The sequence below is a fragment of the Tribolium madens genome, unplaced genomic scaffold (genome assembly GCF_015345945.1).
Source record: "Tribolium madens isolate multiple individuals breed KSU strain unplaced genomic scaffold, Tmad_KSU_1.1 Scaffold_2;HRSCAF=44;Tcas5.2_LGX, whole genome shotgun sequence".
Classification (NCBI taxonomy): domain Eukaryota; kingdom Metazoa; phylum Arthropoda; class Insecta; order Coleoptera; family Tenebrionidae; genus Tribolium; species Tribolium madens.
Window position 1 is genome coordinate 5,175,341 of NW_025400995.1, and position 16,967 is coordinate 5,192,307.

Consider the following 16,967-nt stretch of genomic DNA (forward strand, 5'->3'; position numbering starts at 1 on the left):
AAATCTGTCAGTAAATAAAACATTTTTCATTTATTGACGTGTTTACTATTGCTTACCTCTCGTTTTTTCTTTTTATTTTTTTTTGTTTGTTGGAAAGTAAATATATAGTTCTGATACAATTGTAATGCAAATATTTCCTTTGATTTAATTTTTTATGGAAGTTATTGATTGTTGGATAGGGATTGAGGTAAGTTGTGAATGAAAGACTAGAGTAACAGAAACTTTTATATAACTCTTTACTGTATGATTAATAATAAATAATATAAGTGCGTTCGATGTCACTAAATTAACCAGAGAGTTGGCAAGCAAACGCATCTACACAAAATATATGAATATATGTCAACCATAGATAATTTCGTCTGACTTCCTTGTGGCAGAAAACACGAGTGCACTGATTAGAGATCACAAATTTTTGTATAAAGGGGACGTCCATAATTTTGAACGAAATGTGTGGCACCTTGACGGATTTGTAAACGGATGGCATGGAACATAAGCAGTTGATTACAAAGGTAAAGCTGGGCAAATGGCTCAAATAAGGTTCAGCAAATGGCGCGATTACCGTGGTGTATGTCCCTTATTCAGTCCTGGCGAACATACACCACGGAGTTACAAAACCGTGGCCATTACGAGCACCAACACTTCCTGGCTACTACCCTGTTGAAAGATGCATCTTTGATGGAATCACATGGCCGTAGATGCTCTACCGTTGGTTGGAGGTCTCTCAGCTACAAATAAAACCACTTATATATATTAGCCATCGGCGTCCAGATATCGATTGGTTTGTAAGCGGCTATTTTTGACACGAATCGATAGGATTATCAGGGTTGGGGAGTGGACTCGATCAATTAAATACTTGCCTGTGCAGCGATGACTCTGCCCTGGCCCGAGTTCATGCTTTCACTGCTAAATCCATACCTAAAGCAACATAACCAAATCGAATAAGCAGAAATCGGGTCCAAGTTTACGACATGCCTTGTTCCTTATTTTGATCAAGAGTTGGTGGAGCAGACTGGGCAATAGGAAGGGGCACGTCTGGAGGAGTCCAGGCTTTTACTTCGCTATGGGGTCGACTACCCAAATCCCCTGAAACAAAGCACTTATTTGTCAATAAATCAGCCTTGGTTGAAATTGATGGACTGATTTTTACCCTCCCTAACGTTTTGAGTGACAGTAAAAGTTTTTCCGGTGTCGAGTGGTACAGTCCAGTTGACAGGATCCGGAGAACGCATCAGAATTTGTTCGGGAGATTTCACCCTAGTTGGTTCCGGGGGCGACTTTACCACCGGTTCATAATCAATTATTTCGGGTCCTTCCACTGGTGCATTCTTAACTGCTTCGTTAACTTCGGTTTTGGGTGGGTCGGCTATCAGTACATGATTTTTTAAAAACGTTATTACCGAAGTCGGTTCAAAATGAATTGCGTGTGCCAAGGATCGTGCCTTCTTACCTCCAGAAATTCCTTTTTCTAACTGTTTAGTGCCTAGTTTTTGCTTAGTGTTAGATTTTGAATTAGCTTTGGCCAATCTGTCGTCTTCGGTTTTAGAGGGTACCGAGCTATGTTTAGATCGGGATGAGACAGTAGTGTTCAAGGATGCTAAAACACCGGAAATTCGTTACTAATACTACAACCAACACAAGCGCGGTGCAATTGTTTCACACATTTGCTGAAGCAAGAAACCGCACTGAAAGACTGTCTTATTTTTCCAATAAGATGTCCTTCCAAAGCTTTGCATACATCAACGGAAAAAATAATAGACAAAAAAAGAAATGAAGTGAGGACCGAATTGAATTTTGCACGTCGAAAGCATTTATTGCAAGTGAAATGAGCCAAGCCAAACATCACGAGTCTTGGCACACACTGACGATTTAATCACATGCTGGAGCTTACAAGGTCGAGGCCTTTTGATGCTAGCTTGATTTGCCGAAGATTTTCGCTCTTTGACGGTGGCAGATCTTGACTGGCGCTTTGGTGACCGTTTTTCAGTCATATCTGTTACGGGGCCAACAGATTGGGAACGAACTAGAAAAAACAATGTAGCATCGCGAAACACAAAGAAGTCGCACTTACGGTTCTTAGGACCGCTTTTAGGAGCTTTCTGGTTATGTCGTTTCAAAGATGATGATTTCAGCGGTGAGTGTTTCTTGGGACTGTTCTTTTGGGAACTTCTTGAATCATCATCTTTTCGTGGTATAGTCGGTTCGAGTTTCTCTCTAGTCGGCGACAGAATCAAACCGTCAAATTCTGAATATGAAGTTTGTTAAGATTTGGATCTTTGTAAAGCGGCATTAATTGTACCTGAGCCACCAGTTGTTCGTTCTAAATGATGTCTGATCATATCTCGTACAATTCGAGCTGAATTTTCAGCATTGCGAGCAGCTTTCGATGGAGAAGTCTTGCTGTTATTATCTACTTCCTTTTCTTCTTTTGTATAAGACTTGTGTGTCATGGAAGCGAGAGATAAGGCTGATAGAGAACTTCTCCGTGAAACTTGATCCCAAAGTTCAACTTGCTTATTGCATATATCAGAAAGCCTATCTGGAGCAAGTTCACTACCCCAACCGCGGTGCTGTCACAAATATTCACACGGAATAATTAATTTCACCAAGTGCAATTATTTTTGTGTTCAGATCACATAAACTAACCTAAACCAATCTGTGCTTTCTAAATACAACAAGTTGATAAATTGGGATTAACAGTTCTCGATTTGCACAAAACAAAAAGTAGCTCTGCTATTTGCAGGCTTTTATTAACAGTTGGAACATACAATTGTGTTAATTTTCTCAAATAGAAGGACGCGCAAAAATGGAATACAAGTTTTATCATAATGGAATTACCTATTGAAATTTCAATAAAAAAGCAAATAAAAAACGAACAGTTCCGGATTGATTAGGTCAGTGTTTGTTGGGAATGATCCCAACTCCAAGGGTTCCCTAGACCGTATACGAAAAATTTCTTATGTCATACCTTATATTCTCCTGCTTTTTTTCGTAATTCAACGACTTCTCCGTACCAAGAGTCGTTTTTGTCACAATGAGGTGGTAGTGAGTTTTGTCCGGTTGAGTTATCGGTCTCGTCTAGGGAAGGTCCCCGCTTGGTGAATCGTCCTTCCGAGTATTCATATTGGGAGAAAGGTCTGAAGTTCTTCTTGTATTCGGAATTGAATTCATCCTTGAATATGTGAGTCTTGTCTTCACGTGTGTTTCTTTCATCGACTAATGGTTCGAGTTCACTGGCTGATGGTGGTGCATTATGGTGGTTTAGGGTGTAAGTAATGCGGGAATGGAGGAATTTGATGCTTACCATCCTTATTTTCCAAATCGATGCGTTTTTTGTGCACCATTGCATTGGTGGTTGGTTTTAGAGCTCCCATCGATTGGGATTTACGAGGTGCCGAAGAATCGACGGCATCTTTACGTGAAGTATGGCCATGAGGCCATGCGAATTGCAGTCTGTATTCAGTGCTAATTTTTGAAATGGCCTTCCGAAGAAGTCCAGTTTCGCGTCCCTGGAAAGAAAGACGGACCGTCGGCGTGCGGATGGTAAGATCAAAGCGGATCGGGGGGTATAGTGTAATCGTGTCGCGTGTGTGTGATTATTACCATGTTCTCCAAATCCGGGTCCGATTCCCTACGCCGCTCCCGCTCCCGCATGCCGTCCCCGTGGCCGCCGCCACGCGGTCCCTCCGACTTGCTCCGCCGGGAAGGCCTCCAGTGCGCCCCACGCTCCTCCGACTGCAATTAAAATGAATACATTTTCATACAATCATGCAATGACAACGGAAACGTATTCATTTTAATACGTCGCATGCAGCACTGATCCCTTTAATGGGCTTCCAACTGGACGGGTTACCAAGTGGCGGGCCCTCTCATCGATCTCAACGAGATCGATACACCAATGGCCGACACTCGGGACTCTCATGCAGGCAAGGCGGAGAGAGCAACTGGACTACTGGACTTACGGGTTTGGTTCAACTAACGTCAGAGCCTCGGGAGCGGCGACGGCAATTCGCTTCACGCACCGACTTAGTCTAGCTGGACTCCTCATCATACAAGATGTGCCAAAAAGCACACCAAACATTCTGAACTTGCCACCAAATGGCGCAAATCTTCTGACACACCCTGTATGAATCTGTCTACAAGTACTGTGGAGTTGTAGTCTACTTGTTACGTTAGCGGTTGAGCGACGCGACCAGATGCATAAGTGCGTGCACGGTGGTATCTACCCAGCTTACCCTAGCCCTTGTTTCCGTGTTGCACATCCCATTCGCAGTAATTTCGCCATCACTGATCAAAAACTCGTGATGACGGTAGGCCAAATCGGGATACTTCTTCCTTCTAGGCATCGCCGGTTCCAGTTTGGGCACTAAACCCACAAACAAATTAACCAATAAGAACAACCAGACTCACTCAACTTACGTTCATTATGCACCTCATCCTCCTTGGAGGAGTGCTGAGTGTCGCCTAAAAGACGTGATTAAGTCAAGTCTGGAGTTGCTATTGATCTGGTAAAGACTGAAAAGACTTACCGGCGTTTGGAGCGGCGTTGGGCTGCGGTGGCCTCCGCACGACCTCCTGCCTCGGCCCCGTGTACTCGTGCCATCGGTAAGTACTCCGGTACTCGGAGTGCAGCTGCAAGTTGAAATCGGCAATGGCGTCAACTCTCTGCTCCTCCTTACCTTATCGACAGGCATCGACGGGCAAGCTCTGCACAAATTCCAGAATGAGCCAATCATCAGGTCGAATGGACACTTAAATTCTCTCCAAGTAACTCTGAGGCCGACAAGCCATACACCGCACCGGAAACTCCGGGGGCCAGTAAACGTGAGAGGAGACGGCGTAGGTCGCGAGAACTTAATGAGCCACCAGACTCGACAGACACGAGAGCTCGTGCAGCATGACAGGAGCCCCACCTTATTGGCAATCCGTGGTCGGGTCGACGACGGCTCTACTCAACCTAAGAATCAATAGACGGGCGCCTGCTCCTTGCAATTCTATCGTTGCGCCAGTTGCGCTACTGTTTTTTACTCACTTAGAGCGCCATCCACAACAAATACCCCGAATTATAATCCACTGGACTCAATTCCTATTACTCCAATTCAACTTCGTTCAATAACAGCGAAATCACCTGCAAAACGACACTTTGCACTCACCCCTGACACTCTAACAGGGAAATTCAATGTGCGAGGTCATTCACCCCAAAATGGTGGAATCCAAGGACGATCGGTCAGTAGACATCTTTTTCTCTGACCTATCAGCCCCTATTCAATCATAACACATTTTCCCCCAATCTTCTAAGGCAATTTCTTTCTAAGGCATTTTATTCATTTCTGGCTCTGGCCACGCAATTGAATTTAGAACACACAAATTACATTTCTAACATACAACAAATTAAAGTTTTTCAGACGCACAACTTTTTAAATTTAATTTTACTCGACTCCATTTACTTCTAAACAAAAGAAGACCCTTTTACAAAGAAAATTAAATAATGCCATTTACATTACATTGACATTATTTTGCTCATTAAAAGCTGTTTTAAGTACAAACCTGACTTTCAAAGGTCACAGCAATCCGACCAATAAAATTATTATCGATTATATAGGCATTTTAACCAAATATTTTAACCATCAATAATATCTCAAATAAAAAAAATTATAGACTCTCACATTTTATCTTCATTCCAAGGAAAAATAAAATAAAACAACCTTAACACCAAAACACCTTTTTGTTAATCAGCATTAGAATATAGATTAAGAGTAAAATAGTATCCTTTGTTTTATCAGACAGACAAACCCGATTATAAAACCTTTTCTGTATGTAATAAAACAATGTTAACTGCTCCCATATTCTAGAAAATGAATTCCTAAATTATGAATAATGCAAGTATACAACTTTTCTTAAATGGGTTCATGCCAGTTACGGTTTTTGGATTTAACATTAAAAACCGTAAATTGCATTACTTTTTCACATCCGCACTACAACATAATGCAATATAACGTTGCACTTCTGAACAGCCGCCGATTAAATAAATGTATAAAATTTTTTGTTCCATCGGACGTTTCCAGCAAAGTCAAGCTTGACATTTCAAAGGTTTTAAAAAAAAGTAAATACGAAAGCTCTCTTGCATAATTAATTACCCCATAGCAATGCGGGCAAAATAAACTACAAGTGGTGATAATGACTTCGTTTGTATTAATGATTTACAGAGCTCGAATCGTTGAGTGGATTTTTAAGGTGAAACAATCGATTTGTGATAGAATCTCACCTGACACAGCCGTGTGGCAACAAAATTCGTCAAACCTCGAGCGAGTTTGAAATATAAACAAATCGTTAATAAAATCACAGATGCGCGATGCGCTAGTACGCTTGTTTTTAAACTAATTTAACCTTGATTAAAATAAAATTTTATCAGTTCAGTCTGTGAACATGGCATATCAACCGGAGGGACTCTTTGAGTACATCCTTATTCATTACAGATGGGTTTTCGTATGTCTTTTCCTCTTGCCTGCGTCTTTCTTTTTCGATATTTGGTTGTACTTTCGTAATTGGATCATTTTTAAATTGAGTAGTGCCCCTAAACAACATCATTCCAAAGTGAAACATGTACAAACTCAGGTATGTCAAAAAATTTCATTGTTGTCGAGAAGCACAAATATTTGCTTTTTTGATTAAATTCAGCTGAGTCACAAAGTAGATTTACATCGAAATTTCTATTTAATTTCGTTCGAGTTCACTGGAACCGAAATGGTTTTTTGACCGCGATCCTAATTGCTGTTTCGTATTTAAGGTAAGAAATTGGATTAAGAATGGAAAGAAACAGTTTATGTGCACGGCGAGGCCTGGATGGCAGACTGTCTCCTTCAGAAGACCTAAATATAAGAAAACTATGTATAATATTGAAGTCAATCTGGTTGACGTTTTAGATATTAATTTAGAAAAGAAGGTACCACTCAAAAACCTAAGACGCAAGTTTAATTTTTCAAATTATTAGACTGTACGAGTTGAACCTTTAGTCACTATGGGTCAGCTAACCGCAACTTTGAACTCCTTAGGCTGGACTATACCGGTGGTACCGGAGCTCGACGATTTGACAGTTGGAGGTTTAGTTATGGGGACTGGAATAGAGTCATCTTCGCACAAATACGGCCTTTTCCAACACATTTGTGTTTCGTACGAATTAGTTCTTTGTGATGGTTCTGTTACCACTTGTTCAGCTGAAGAAAACCCGAATTTGTTCTATTCAGTACCTTGGTCCTATGGTACTTTGGGTATATTAACTGCTGTCGAAATTCAATTAATCCCAGCCAAAAAATACGTCAAGCTGACTTACAAACCGTTAAAAACCTTGGAACAATTAACTCAAGAGACTGAATCAGCTAGTAAAGACTTAAATAATGAATTTGTTGAAACTTTGGTTTATGATAAAGATAAGGCAGTGCTCATGACAGGCATTCAAACCGATCAAATAGACGAAAATAAAGTATAAACACTAAAGTGGTTCAAATTTTGGCTCTACGTTCAATTGGTTGCAGGTAAATGCGATTGGCAAATGGTACAAGCCTTGGTTTTTTAAACATGTTGAGAGCATGTTGGAAACAAATGAAATTGTAGTAGAATACATCCCCTTGCGTGACTATTATCACAGACATACAAGATCTATATTTTGGGAACTTCAGGATATTATTCCCTTCGGAAATAACGTCCTGTTTAGGTTTTTCTTAGGTTGGATAGTACCTCCAAAAGTATCTCTTCTAAAACTGACCCAAACTGAAGCTGTCCGAAAACTGTACGAGAACAATCACGTGATTCAAGACATGTTGGTACCTATTGAAATGCTCAAAGCTAGCATTGAAAAGTTTCACGAGGTCCTCGAGATATATCCCATGTGGATTTGCCCTTTCAAATTACCTCCAAACCCCGGAATGGTACATCCACCCATAACTAATTATTCCACAGACCCTGTTTATGTCGATATCGGGGTATACGGGGTACCCAAAGCAAAAAAATTTTCGCCACTTGAATCAACGAGAGAGATCGAAAAATACGTCACTAGTGTCAATGGGTAAGTCATTTAGCTCTAATTATAATTGGAGTGATTAGCGTGTAGGTTTTGAAACGTTTCCGCTTATTTTTTCCCTAATTTCAAGTTGTTAAAACAATTATGTTCCCAGTTAATGTTTGCACTACGAAATTATTACATGATATTTATAACATTTGTATTGATAGTAAAACATGACTTTGCTATACTAATTACCTAAATTGATGCTATTACAGCGGCTGTAATGCAGAGCGACTATGTCCAGACATGACAACTTCCAGATGAGTTAAAAATTGACAGTAATAATCATCTGAGTGACATAAAATTGTGGACAATGTGACTTTAGGATCAAAGTAATTGATTTATTTGGTTTATGATAACATTAACGTAACAAATATAATTGCCGTTCAACATGACATGTACGCATGCATTATTTGTTTGAACTTTTTTATCAAAATTTCACAATTTTACATAAAATAAGCTCAAAGTTTTAAGTAATCTTTCAGTCGGAGTATGATTATTGCTTGCGGCATAGACACACTCTATTTATAGAAGTCATGGGACGCTGGACAGTAAAATTATTTTGATTATATAGTGCGTTATCTGCATACCAGTTAGTTTTTACATTTATGTATTTACAAAGCAAATGATTATCTATTTTTGTACTTCTATGTTCGTTTATTTATTCAATTAAGCTACGACAAATATGAGAAATGATTGTTATTTTAAGGCACGACATGAGTTTTTCCTTATTTTCACAAAACACAGAATTATCAGTGATCTTCCTGCTCTGTTTGAGCCCAACCTTTTCTAAAATCTTTTGATAGGTACAGATAGAACCGCAATTTTTTACATTTCTTTCTCCTAAGTAATTATGTGAGCTCTCCTTTTTTTCTTGGCAGAAAACCAACTTGTAACGTTCAACGACACTGCATTTTCACAAATTTTACAACAGTTTGGTTTCAAGTAATTGAAGCTCTTTGTGTGAAAAAAATAGGTCAGTCCTTGTGTTCAATTTTGAATTGTTGTGTTATTTTACAATAAATAACTTTGCTTAAAAATTAGAGCAATAAATTTGTGCAATTTTTTTGGGATATAATTTTCGGTTATAATTGTTCCCAGAGCTGTAATAATTTCCTCGTTAGGCCTTTAATTGTTTGTGTCGGTCATTTAACTTGAATTTTTGTCGAAATTGTGCTTTCCGGATTCGAAATTGTGATAATACGTGTAGTTTCCAGATGCTATATGCCGACACATATATGTCCCGTGAGGAATTTCGCACGATGTTCGACCACCGGCTATACGACTCGCTGAGGGCTTCTTTGGGCTGCGACTCGGCCTTCGCCGAAGTCTACGACAAAGTGAGCAGAGCCGCTCGGGAGTAGGAACTGAAGAAACCACTGAAGCTGCACTATTTGCTTTCGGAAGTCACGGCTTGTGGCCATCATCATTCCAGAAATAAAGAATGTTGAAAAGAACTAGTGCTTTTTGTGGTCCTTAGTCCTAGTGCGCTTGCGCCTGCGGCTCAGTACTAGCTGATCAGTCGGTTCTTCATTCATAACTCCGCCGGTTCATTCAATTACGGTGCCTCGAGAGCACGTCCTGCACCTGTCGTGTTCTCTACCTGCCACCCCGGGGCTGACCAGAGTCGTCGCAGCCTTCGGCTCGGTACCATTTCGAAGTGGTACTCGCGAGTGTTTAGCCCTATCATGGACACCTATGTGAAAGTGACATTGGTTTCGGCTGCGCTCCTCTCGCTATGTAAGTGTCCAGTGATTAATTTTTGTTTATTTATTTGTCTGCGAACGCGCATTCCTCTTCGCTGACTAAACCAATTTTCAATCGCATCTTCGCACACCATCTGACATAACAAAAACCAAAAACTCAGTACAACAGCGAAATTCGACTTGTGCCATAATCACGGTTTTTCCGCCCGTAATGTGAACAAGATAAAAAATAATCCAATTACCACTTCCTCAACTTGTACGACTTGGATACTAGCTAATAATGATTCAGAAAAAATGAAACGTGATTCACCACAATCTTCATTTGGAAAAATAAAACCGCCACTGGCAACAATCACATTGATGCCTCATACCGAGGTTTAGAAACCAAATTTCTAAGAACCCAAACGGGTGCACAAGCGACGAACCCCAACTATCTAAACTTTTATAATTATTGAAGATGTGAATTCAATTTTTTCTAAAATTAAAATTTGAAAAACGGCTTGTTTACAAAGCGAGATTTTGTAAATTAGTGACAGATAGTCTTTACAGAATATATTGTAATCTGCTGACATGACAAGCAATTTTGTTATTTCTGTCCTGGATTAAATGTTTTTATTATTTTAATTTTATTACCTAATTGTGTAAATAACACAAACTGTATTGGTTAACAGTCTGAAAGGGAATATTTTGCGTTTCGTGGCAAATTCCTGTGCTATTCACGAGGGTTTACCCCCGACTTATCGCTTTAAAAATAAGTTGAATGGTGCTCGCATTCTGGGCTAAAATAAGCTTTGTGCTTTGTTCCCTCGTTAAGTCAGCATTAATGAAATAGCTCCATTGGTCGTGTGAAATATAAAACCGCAGCTTTCTACGTAAATGGTCTTTTAATTCGACGTAAAATTACTCAATTTTGATTAGAGGTGGGTTTTACACCGGTGTTGGGTCAATAAATAAAAAAAGTAAATACAATTTCCTGTTGGGTGGAGATTTCTCCATCGTATTCGAGGGTAGTAAAAGATAAGGTGGAGTTAATGTGTTGGAATTGAATTTAAATATTCGAGGCACGGCGTTGTGTTATGGTCGGTTATGGTAATATTTTCACGTCGATGTGGGTGCTCCTTAGTAGGAGGAAAGAATTCATGGAATGGAATGGGTACAGGAACAATCAACTCGAACTTGTTACCGCATGTTAATTCGAGTCCCACACTCGTCGTGATTTATTTATTTCGGTTCTTTATAAGAAAATGCCTGATCTTCCTGGGGCATGAGTGAGGAGATGAGTATTAGCATTTTGCGTCATATTTCGTTACGGTTTGTAGTTTTTTCACTCCATTTAGCGAACAAAGAGATTATTACTACATTTCCCCATTTACTTTAAATTTGATTAAAAAGGAGAGATTTAATCCGGGGTAATTAAGGCTGCGACTTAAACTTCTAATTAGTTTCCATCCGATACTATCAGCCATCTATTCAAACAGTGGTTTATCCGTTAAGGTGCGTTCACACTACAACAGGAATTGTTCGCTCAAAACGGCACAATTCATGGAATTCCAGTGATTTATTCGATTATTGATGACTAGTCCCCAGCACATAGAAAATATTTAGGATATACATTTGGTGTTTATTTAGTAGAAAATTGTGAAAGGCAAGGGCAGGTAAAGTAATTCTGTTCTGGTATTAGTGGTATTCGAACTACCTGTGTTTCATTTAAAGAGGCCGTTCTAAATCAGTTGAACACCTGCCTGTAATTGTAGTACCTACCTGTACTACCTAATCTTACGGCTTACGTATTTTAATGGACTGAATTAAGTCTGCAGCAAGACTGCATCGGGTTTTTTCACAAGTAAAACCAGCTTTATTTTTTAGGATACGGCAATTTACAATTTGAAACAACTAAAAATAGTAATAAACGCCATTTAACATAAAAAAAGCCGGAGTTTTGGTTGACTGGAACTGTGGAATTGCGTTTTTTTGTCACTGTTGAAACAATTTTAACAATATCTCTGATCATTTTGCCGACTCATCAAAGTAAACGTACTTAGATTTTTTTAATTTTTTGTTAAATCAAATCTGCATTTATTTAATAAACTCGTTTAGCAACAATGAGTTCCGAGTAAAACTCGCTACCTACTTTTCGTTTCCAACCACGGACAATAATATTTTACTCCGTGTTTCCAACACTTATAGATGTAATGTGTTCAATTTAAATTTTTGTGACTTTGAAATAAGTTGACAATACTGAAAAACATAAATTTAATAAGTATACTGTTTAAATGAAACTACAAGACAAAATTACTTGAGTGGTTCGAATGGCATAACCATAAATGTACTCCATAATAATTTTAAATTCAACATACTGTATTTTCTCGCCCACTGCAGTCTTAAAAAATTTTGTTTGACAAAATCATTTCTTGCGATAAATCTTAAAACTATCACGAGTCATAAATGTCAACATGAATCGATTACCACATAGTTGTAACAAACGCTCTCTGACACATTATTCATAAGGCATGTTCTTGCACAATTTTTAAGTAAAGGATTTTATATCAAACGACGTGAAACTTTTATATAAGATAAGCTAGTAAAGAGATCATATATCCGAAACATTTGTTTTGTTTCAAACATTCTTTTAATCTTGAGATTGCGGTTTTCAGCTAATACTGTGAAGCTGAAAATAAAAGGGAAAATGTTTCGGCTGTCATTTTTGATTCTCAGGAATTGTAACGTACTTTGATGACATTCACCGCATAGTTTTGTCAATAGCAGGTCAAGGGAATTGCATTGTCATTGTTTCTGTAACAGGTCATTGCACACAAAATATGCACAATCGAAATTGAGTGGTAAAATAGCTCGATTTTCATATAAAATTGCTCAGAAATGTCTACATTTTTTCAAACGCAAAAACTGTGAACACAATCGAGAATTTTTATTAACTCTTGAATTCCTGAGATGCAGTACCGTAAAAGAATTGGGTTTCGAAGAATTCTGAGTCGAAATAATCATTTTCGAAGTCAGTCAAATGAAAGTTTTATTGTAATATTATGGTTAATGTACAACATGTTGCAATTTCTCATTTTTTATTCCATGTCGAGGCAAATTTTCGCAGCTATATGGTGAGAAAATTGAGATGAAACGGTTTGTTTTTTGGTGGCGCCATGGTGTTTTTGTTTTGAATTAATTATACGGCTGGCGCGAGTGTGTAAAATTGGTTGAAACGGTAGAAAAATAGGTGAAGTAATGGTTGTTGGTGTATTAAGAAATGCGTTGAATGTCATGTTGAGAAATTGATTGCATCCTTTCTGATATGGTTCCGGTCTAGCATCGGCGTTCGATTCATTGGTATTCTGCATGTTTTTGCCCGTGCAGGTAATAATTTCGCGTTGAAAGTGAATCCTGCTGATAGTTGTCGGTTTGGTAAATTAGAAAAAGATTGATTAACTGGGCGGAGAAAGTGGTAATTAAGTCGGGCAGCATCCCGCGATCCAGAGTACGAAAACCGGTACTGCAGGTATTCTCCGGATGTCGTTGGAATCTCTACAAGGACGGAAATTGTCGCCAGGATCCGGGGTATTTTACCTACTACCCATTATCTCTTAGCAATAACTGTGGTAACTCGCCAGGCTTCGTCGCACTACCGGTCGGTGACTTTGCGCTCATCGGACCATAACAATCCATCCATAATATGGCCTCTTCTTATGCGAAATAGATGGCGCGTAGGCCAATCTTATTACCCCTCATTAGAGCAAACCGCTAATGACCGAAAGCCGGACCCATTCCCACTGAATAATTCCAAACCGATGAAGCGTTCTCCGAATTCCGAATTTGTTCCGAAACACTTGACCGCTTATTCCAAGAAAAACAATTCAATCTCGGATGTTTCAGGGGGACACTCGGACGCCGTCTGCTACTTCCCTCAGCAGTTCCAAGGCGAATTCGTGATGCAAACCACGACCAACTTAGGCACCGGAATACAGTACACCACCGTCAACGTGACCTCGATGTCAATCCCCATTTGGGGCAACTGCCACAAACGCAAAGGAAACAACAATTTCATACTCATGCTCAAGTATGTTAATCTTCGAACGATACAATTCCATCGGTATTCTGACCAGATTGCGGTTTCAAAATATTTAAACCAACTTCGGCACCAACAAAAGCTTTTTCTTTGCAAACTTAACCAAACGATCGGTCGTTCTTATTAGTGCATAATAACCGGATAAAAAAGCGGCCAAATTATTTCGACATGCTCTATGTAACACGCTGACATTGAAAATTGATATTTACCAAGTGGAAATACATAGTCAAAAAAAACTTTGATTCCCCGACGATTGCGAAGACCCCTATTCCAAATTTCAATAATAAATGCAATAAATGAATTAATAATATGACTAATGATCACACATCCGTTTTATAAAAAAAGTGTCGCCGAACTTGTTTAATTCTTGTTAATATTAATTATTCATCTTTTTATGTAATTTTCCGCCGAAGCTCATGATATCCGGAAATGTATATTATTATCGTCTTTCTCTTAGTGTTAAAAATTCAGCGGGGTTATTAAACCTTTTAATTGGTGTTTAGTAAGAAAGGTCAAAACCCATTCTGTGGCATGAAAACTCATAATGGCCATGCCTGAGCTTCCGTAATACCAAAATACCAATGGAATTGTGAGTGGCAATTCACACGAATTCCCACTAATTAATACGTTTCACAGCTACAGGGAAACAAGTTGTATTCGTTGTTTACACCTGAAATTGCGATCCGCAAACGTTTTACAAGTGTTTGCGTTAAACCAGGAAATTATTTCGAAATGTTACACAAACGAGGACTTAGCGGAAAAGAATTGTCCTTCCGAAGAATCTTTAGCGAATCGTGAAGCGGCGGAAATATTGTTATTCAGTGAGTTAACCATTGATGACTATCACATTTATATTACAAGGGCGTTTTTGCAGAAAAGAACGGTTTGTATACACGGAAAGAATATTGCCCGATCGACGGAAAATATTCTATCACATATACAAGTAATAATCCCTCGCAACCCAATGATTGCACCGGTTATGACTCCATTCTCGACTCCTGTCCTTCCGGATCAATCCTCAATTTCCGCCTAAGGGGATGTACGGCCAGTCCCAACTCTTTCGATCTCAAATTCGAATGCATGGCCAGCTGGAAGGGACCCAACAACGAGTATTATCTCATCTTCGCTGACAATAATAGGCAAATCGGGGGCCCGAAACCGAAATATCGATGCGCTGTAAGTTGGAAATATGAAGGTGCAGTAGACACTTGCTTTTTATGGCCAATTTCACGAAAAGAAATTAGAGTTCTTTTCTAGTTTAAAATTTTTTAATTAAGGAAACTTGTTTGTCGGGAATCGTGAGAACTCAGAATTTTGACACTAAACTTGGAAAAAGACTCGACTTTGGATATTAAAAAAAATTTCGTTCACGATTAAAGTGAAATTTTTAATCTCTGGTTAATCAAAAATACTTAAAACACAGACAAAAGAAAACAATTATTTATAACAAAAAAATAAAGAATTTAAATGAGCAAGTGTCGCTTTTTGGCCTTCGCCGGAATTTAGCCCTCATATCGTTAATTCTGTAGCTGTTTAACCACGAGTATCGCACTGGCGACATCCACATGGCCTTAAGTCGTGACTCGACTTGCACCACTGACTTGATCAACTCAACTCATGGTTTTGAGACGTTTTCGCTGACGCCTCGTCAGGAGAACCCCTGGCCGGCCGAAACGTCCTTCGGGACTTGCACATTCCCGAAATGGATGCACGGGAACTGGGAACACGTCCGTGTCGACTACGACACCATGATCTACCGCGACCACTCCTCGTTCAAAACATACACGATAAAATGCGTTGGTGTTCAGGAAGATGGGAGTAGATACTTGATTTTTAGTCGGACACAATGGTAAGGCTCGTGTGAATCTTGATCGCGGCTAAGTTGAATGTTTCAGCGATGAGGAGCGGTACAACTGTATGCGTATTGTTAAGAGGAGTAACAATATATTAGAATTTCAATTAGGTTCGAAAGCTAGTACAACCAAAGACGTGTTCGGACTGTGTTCCGACGATAATTTCCAAGACGACTCGTGGATAACTCAAGGGCGTAAGTGGGTTAAGGGGGGGTTAAGTGACAAATCTGACGGTTTATTTCAGGCACCGATGCCGTGGAAGAGACTTCTTCAGGTCGGTGCCCCATTTCGGGCGAGTATATAGGTGTGATCCCAGATGGCGAAGACTTATGTGCCAAATTATGGTCCGATTGTGACACTTCCGAATTGATGTACTACCAAGTGTCACACTGTAAAACAAATGAAGTCTATGAAGAACGGGAATACAGGTGTTTGGGCCACTGGCGCGAATCGGAATTTTTGTACACTTACACCCAAAGGCGCGATGTTGCCGCAGGGACGTACGAATGCTTCGTCGGTGTTAAAATCTCAAACCGGGAAATTTATATCAAGGAAGCCGGAGAACACTGTCAAAGACATATAGATCCGCTGCATTACGGCATGCAGTTGAATAAAACAAACAGTGTTTATACATGTAATTCCCGCGAGATTTTGCGATTATTTTTACGACTCTTGATATTACAGGTAGCAGTTCAACTCCTCGGAACCCGCCTCGGACGTCAACGAGTCCCCGAAGACCCACTGTTAGCATGTTACCAACAGTTAGATCTACGACCAAAGTTTGGAATTTCGGTAATTTTCCGACAAGTGACAAAAGCAAACGGGTAATTACTATTGTTATTCTTATTTCAGATACGGCAGGAGCTGAGACAAAGAATAATGACAATGCAAGTTCAGCCATCGTTATTAAATCGACGTCATTGTGCATAATTGTATATATACTTAAAAGTTTTATGTAAGAAAACGAATCGAGAGACTTGTATTTATTAGTTTTTCTTGCCAAATTACTTAATACTTTTATACTTAATTTATTACTTTGCTCTGAGAGCATCTGCCTTTATAGTAGTGATTACTATACACTGTTGTGATGTAAATTATTTGTATTTAAATAAAATAAGTACTTAATTTGTGTTTATTTTCTTCCAACAAATTAAATCTTGATCTTTGCACACGAGGAAGCAAATAGGTCAATGATTTCATTACGCGAATAATATAAAAAGAAAAGTGCTTACGGAATTTCCTGATAAGGAGACACCTGTGCGATGGTTGGGACGATA

The 16,967-nt window shown here is 39.2% G+C and overlaps 3 protein-coding genes across 13 annotated transcripts; 2 read left to right on the top strand and 1 right to left on the bottom strand.

Annotated features, from left to right (window-relative positions):
- Positions 1-212: 212 nt before the first annotated feature.
- Positions 213-16,959, bottom strand: LOC123006441 (nuclear protein MDM1). Of its 10 annotated transcripts, none has more exons than XM_044400921.1 (17): positions 16,923-16,959; positions 5,030-5,125; positions 4,677-4,954; positions 4,527-4,629; positions 4,417-4,461; positions 4,233-4,363; positions 3,601-3,732; positions 3,302-3,506; positions 2,966-3,234; positions 2,297-2,435; positions 2,069-2,242; positions 1,889-2,020; positions 1,448-1,594; positions 1,148-1,363; positions 973-1,083; positions 858-915; positions 213-725 (listed from the first exon to the last, which is right to left on the bottom strand). In XM_044400921.1, exons 3-16 carry the CDS (start codon positions 4,731-4,733, stop codon positions 890-892), a joined length of 1,887 nt encoding a protein of 628 aa, XP_044256856.1. In that variant the 5' UTR covers positions 4,734-4,954; positions 5,030-5,125; positions 16,923-16,959; the 3' UTR covers positions 213-725; positions 858-889. The 10 variants fall into 10 exon arrangements, with proteins under 10 accessions (XP_044256856.1, XP_044256849.1, XP_044256850.1 ...); XM_044400914.1 differs by having other exon boundaries at positions 2,297-2,567; XM_044400915.1 differs by lacking the exon at positions 16,923-16,959 and adding an exon at positions 6,263-6,296 and having other exon boundaries at positions 2,297-2,567.
- On the top strand, positions 6,391-9,545 carry LOC123006443 (delta(24)-sterol reductase-like). 2 transcript variants are annotated; one of them, XM_044400926.1, is made up of 5 exons: positions 6,391-6,612; positions 6,785-6,940; positions 6,989-7,477; positions 7,530-8,059; positions 9,267-9,545. In XM_044400926.1, the coding sequence occupies exons 1-5, from the start codon at positions 6,424-6,426 to the stop codon at positions 9,418-9,420; spliced, it is 1,518 nt and encodes a 505-aa protein (XP_044256861.1). In that variant the 5' UTR covers positions 6,391-6,423; the 3' UTR covers positions 9,421-9,545. The 2 variants fall into 2 exon arrangements, with proteins under 2 accessions (XP_044256861.1, XP_044256862.1); XM_044400927.1 differs by having other exon boundaries at positions 9,274-9,483.
- Positions 9,611-16,815, top strand: LOC123006442. The gene is made up of 9 exons (XM_044400925.1): positions 9,611-9,796; positions 13,645-13,828; positions 14,474-14,658; positions 14,712-15,013; positions 15,367-15,686; positions 15,733-15,884; positions 15,935-16,324; positions 16,375-16,482; positions 16,543-16,815. Exons 1-9 carry the CDS (start codon positions 9,745-9,747, stop codon positions 16,647-16,649), a joined length of 1,800 nt encoding a protein of 599 aa, XP_044256860.1. The 5' UTR covers positions 9,611-9,744; the 3' UTR covers positions 16,650-16,815.
- Positions 16,960-16,967: the final 8 nt, after the last annotated feature.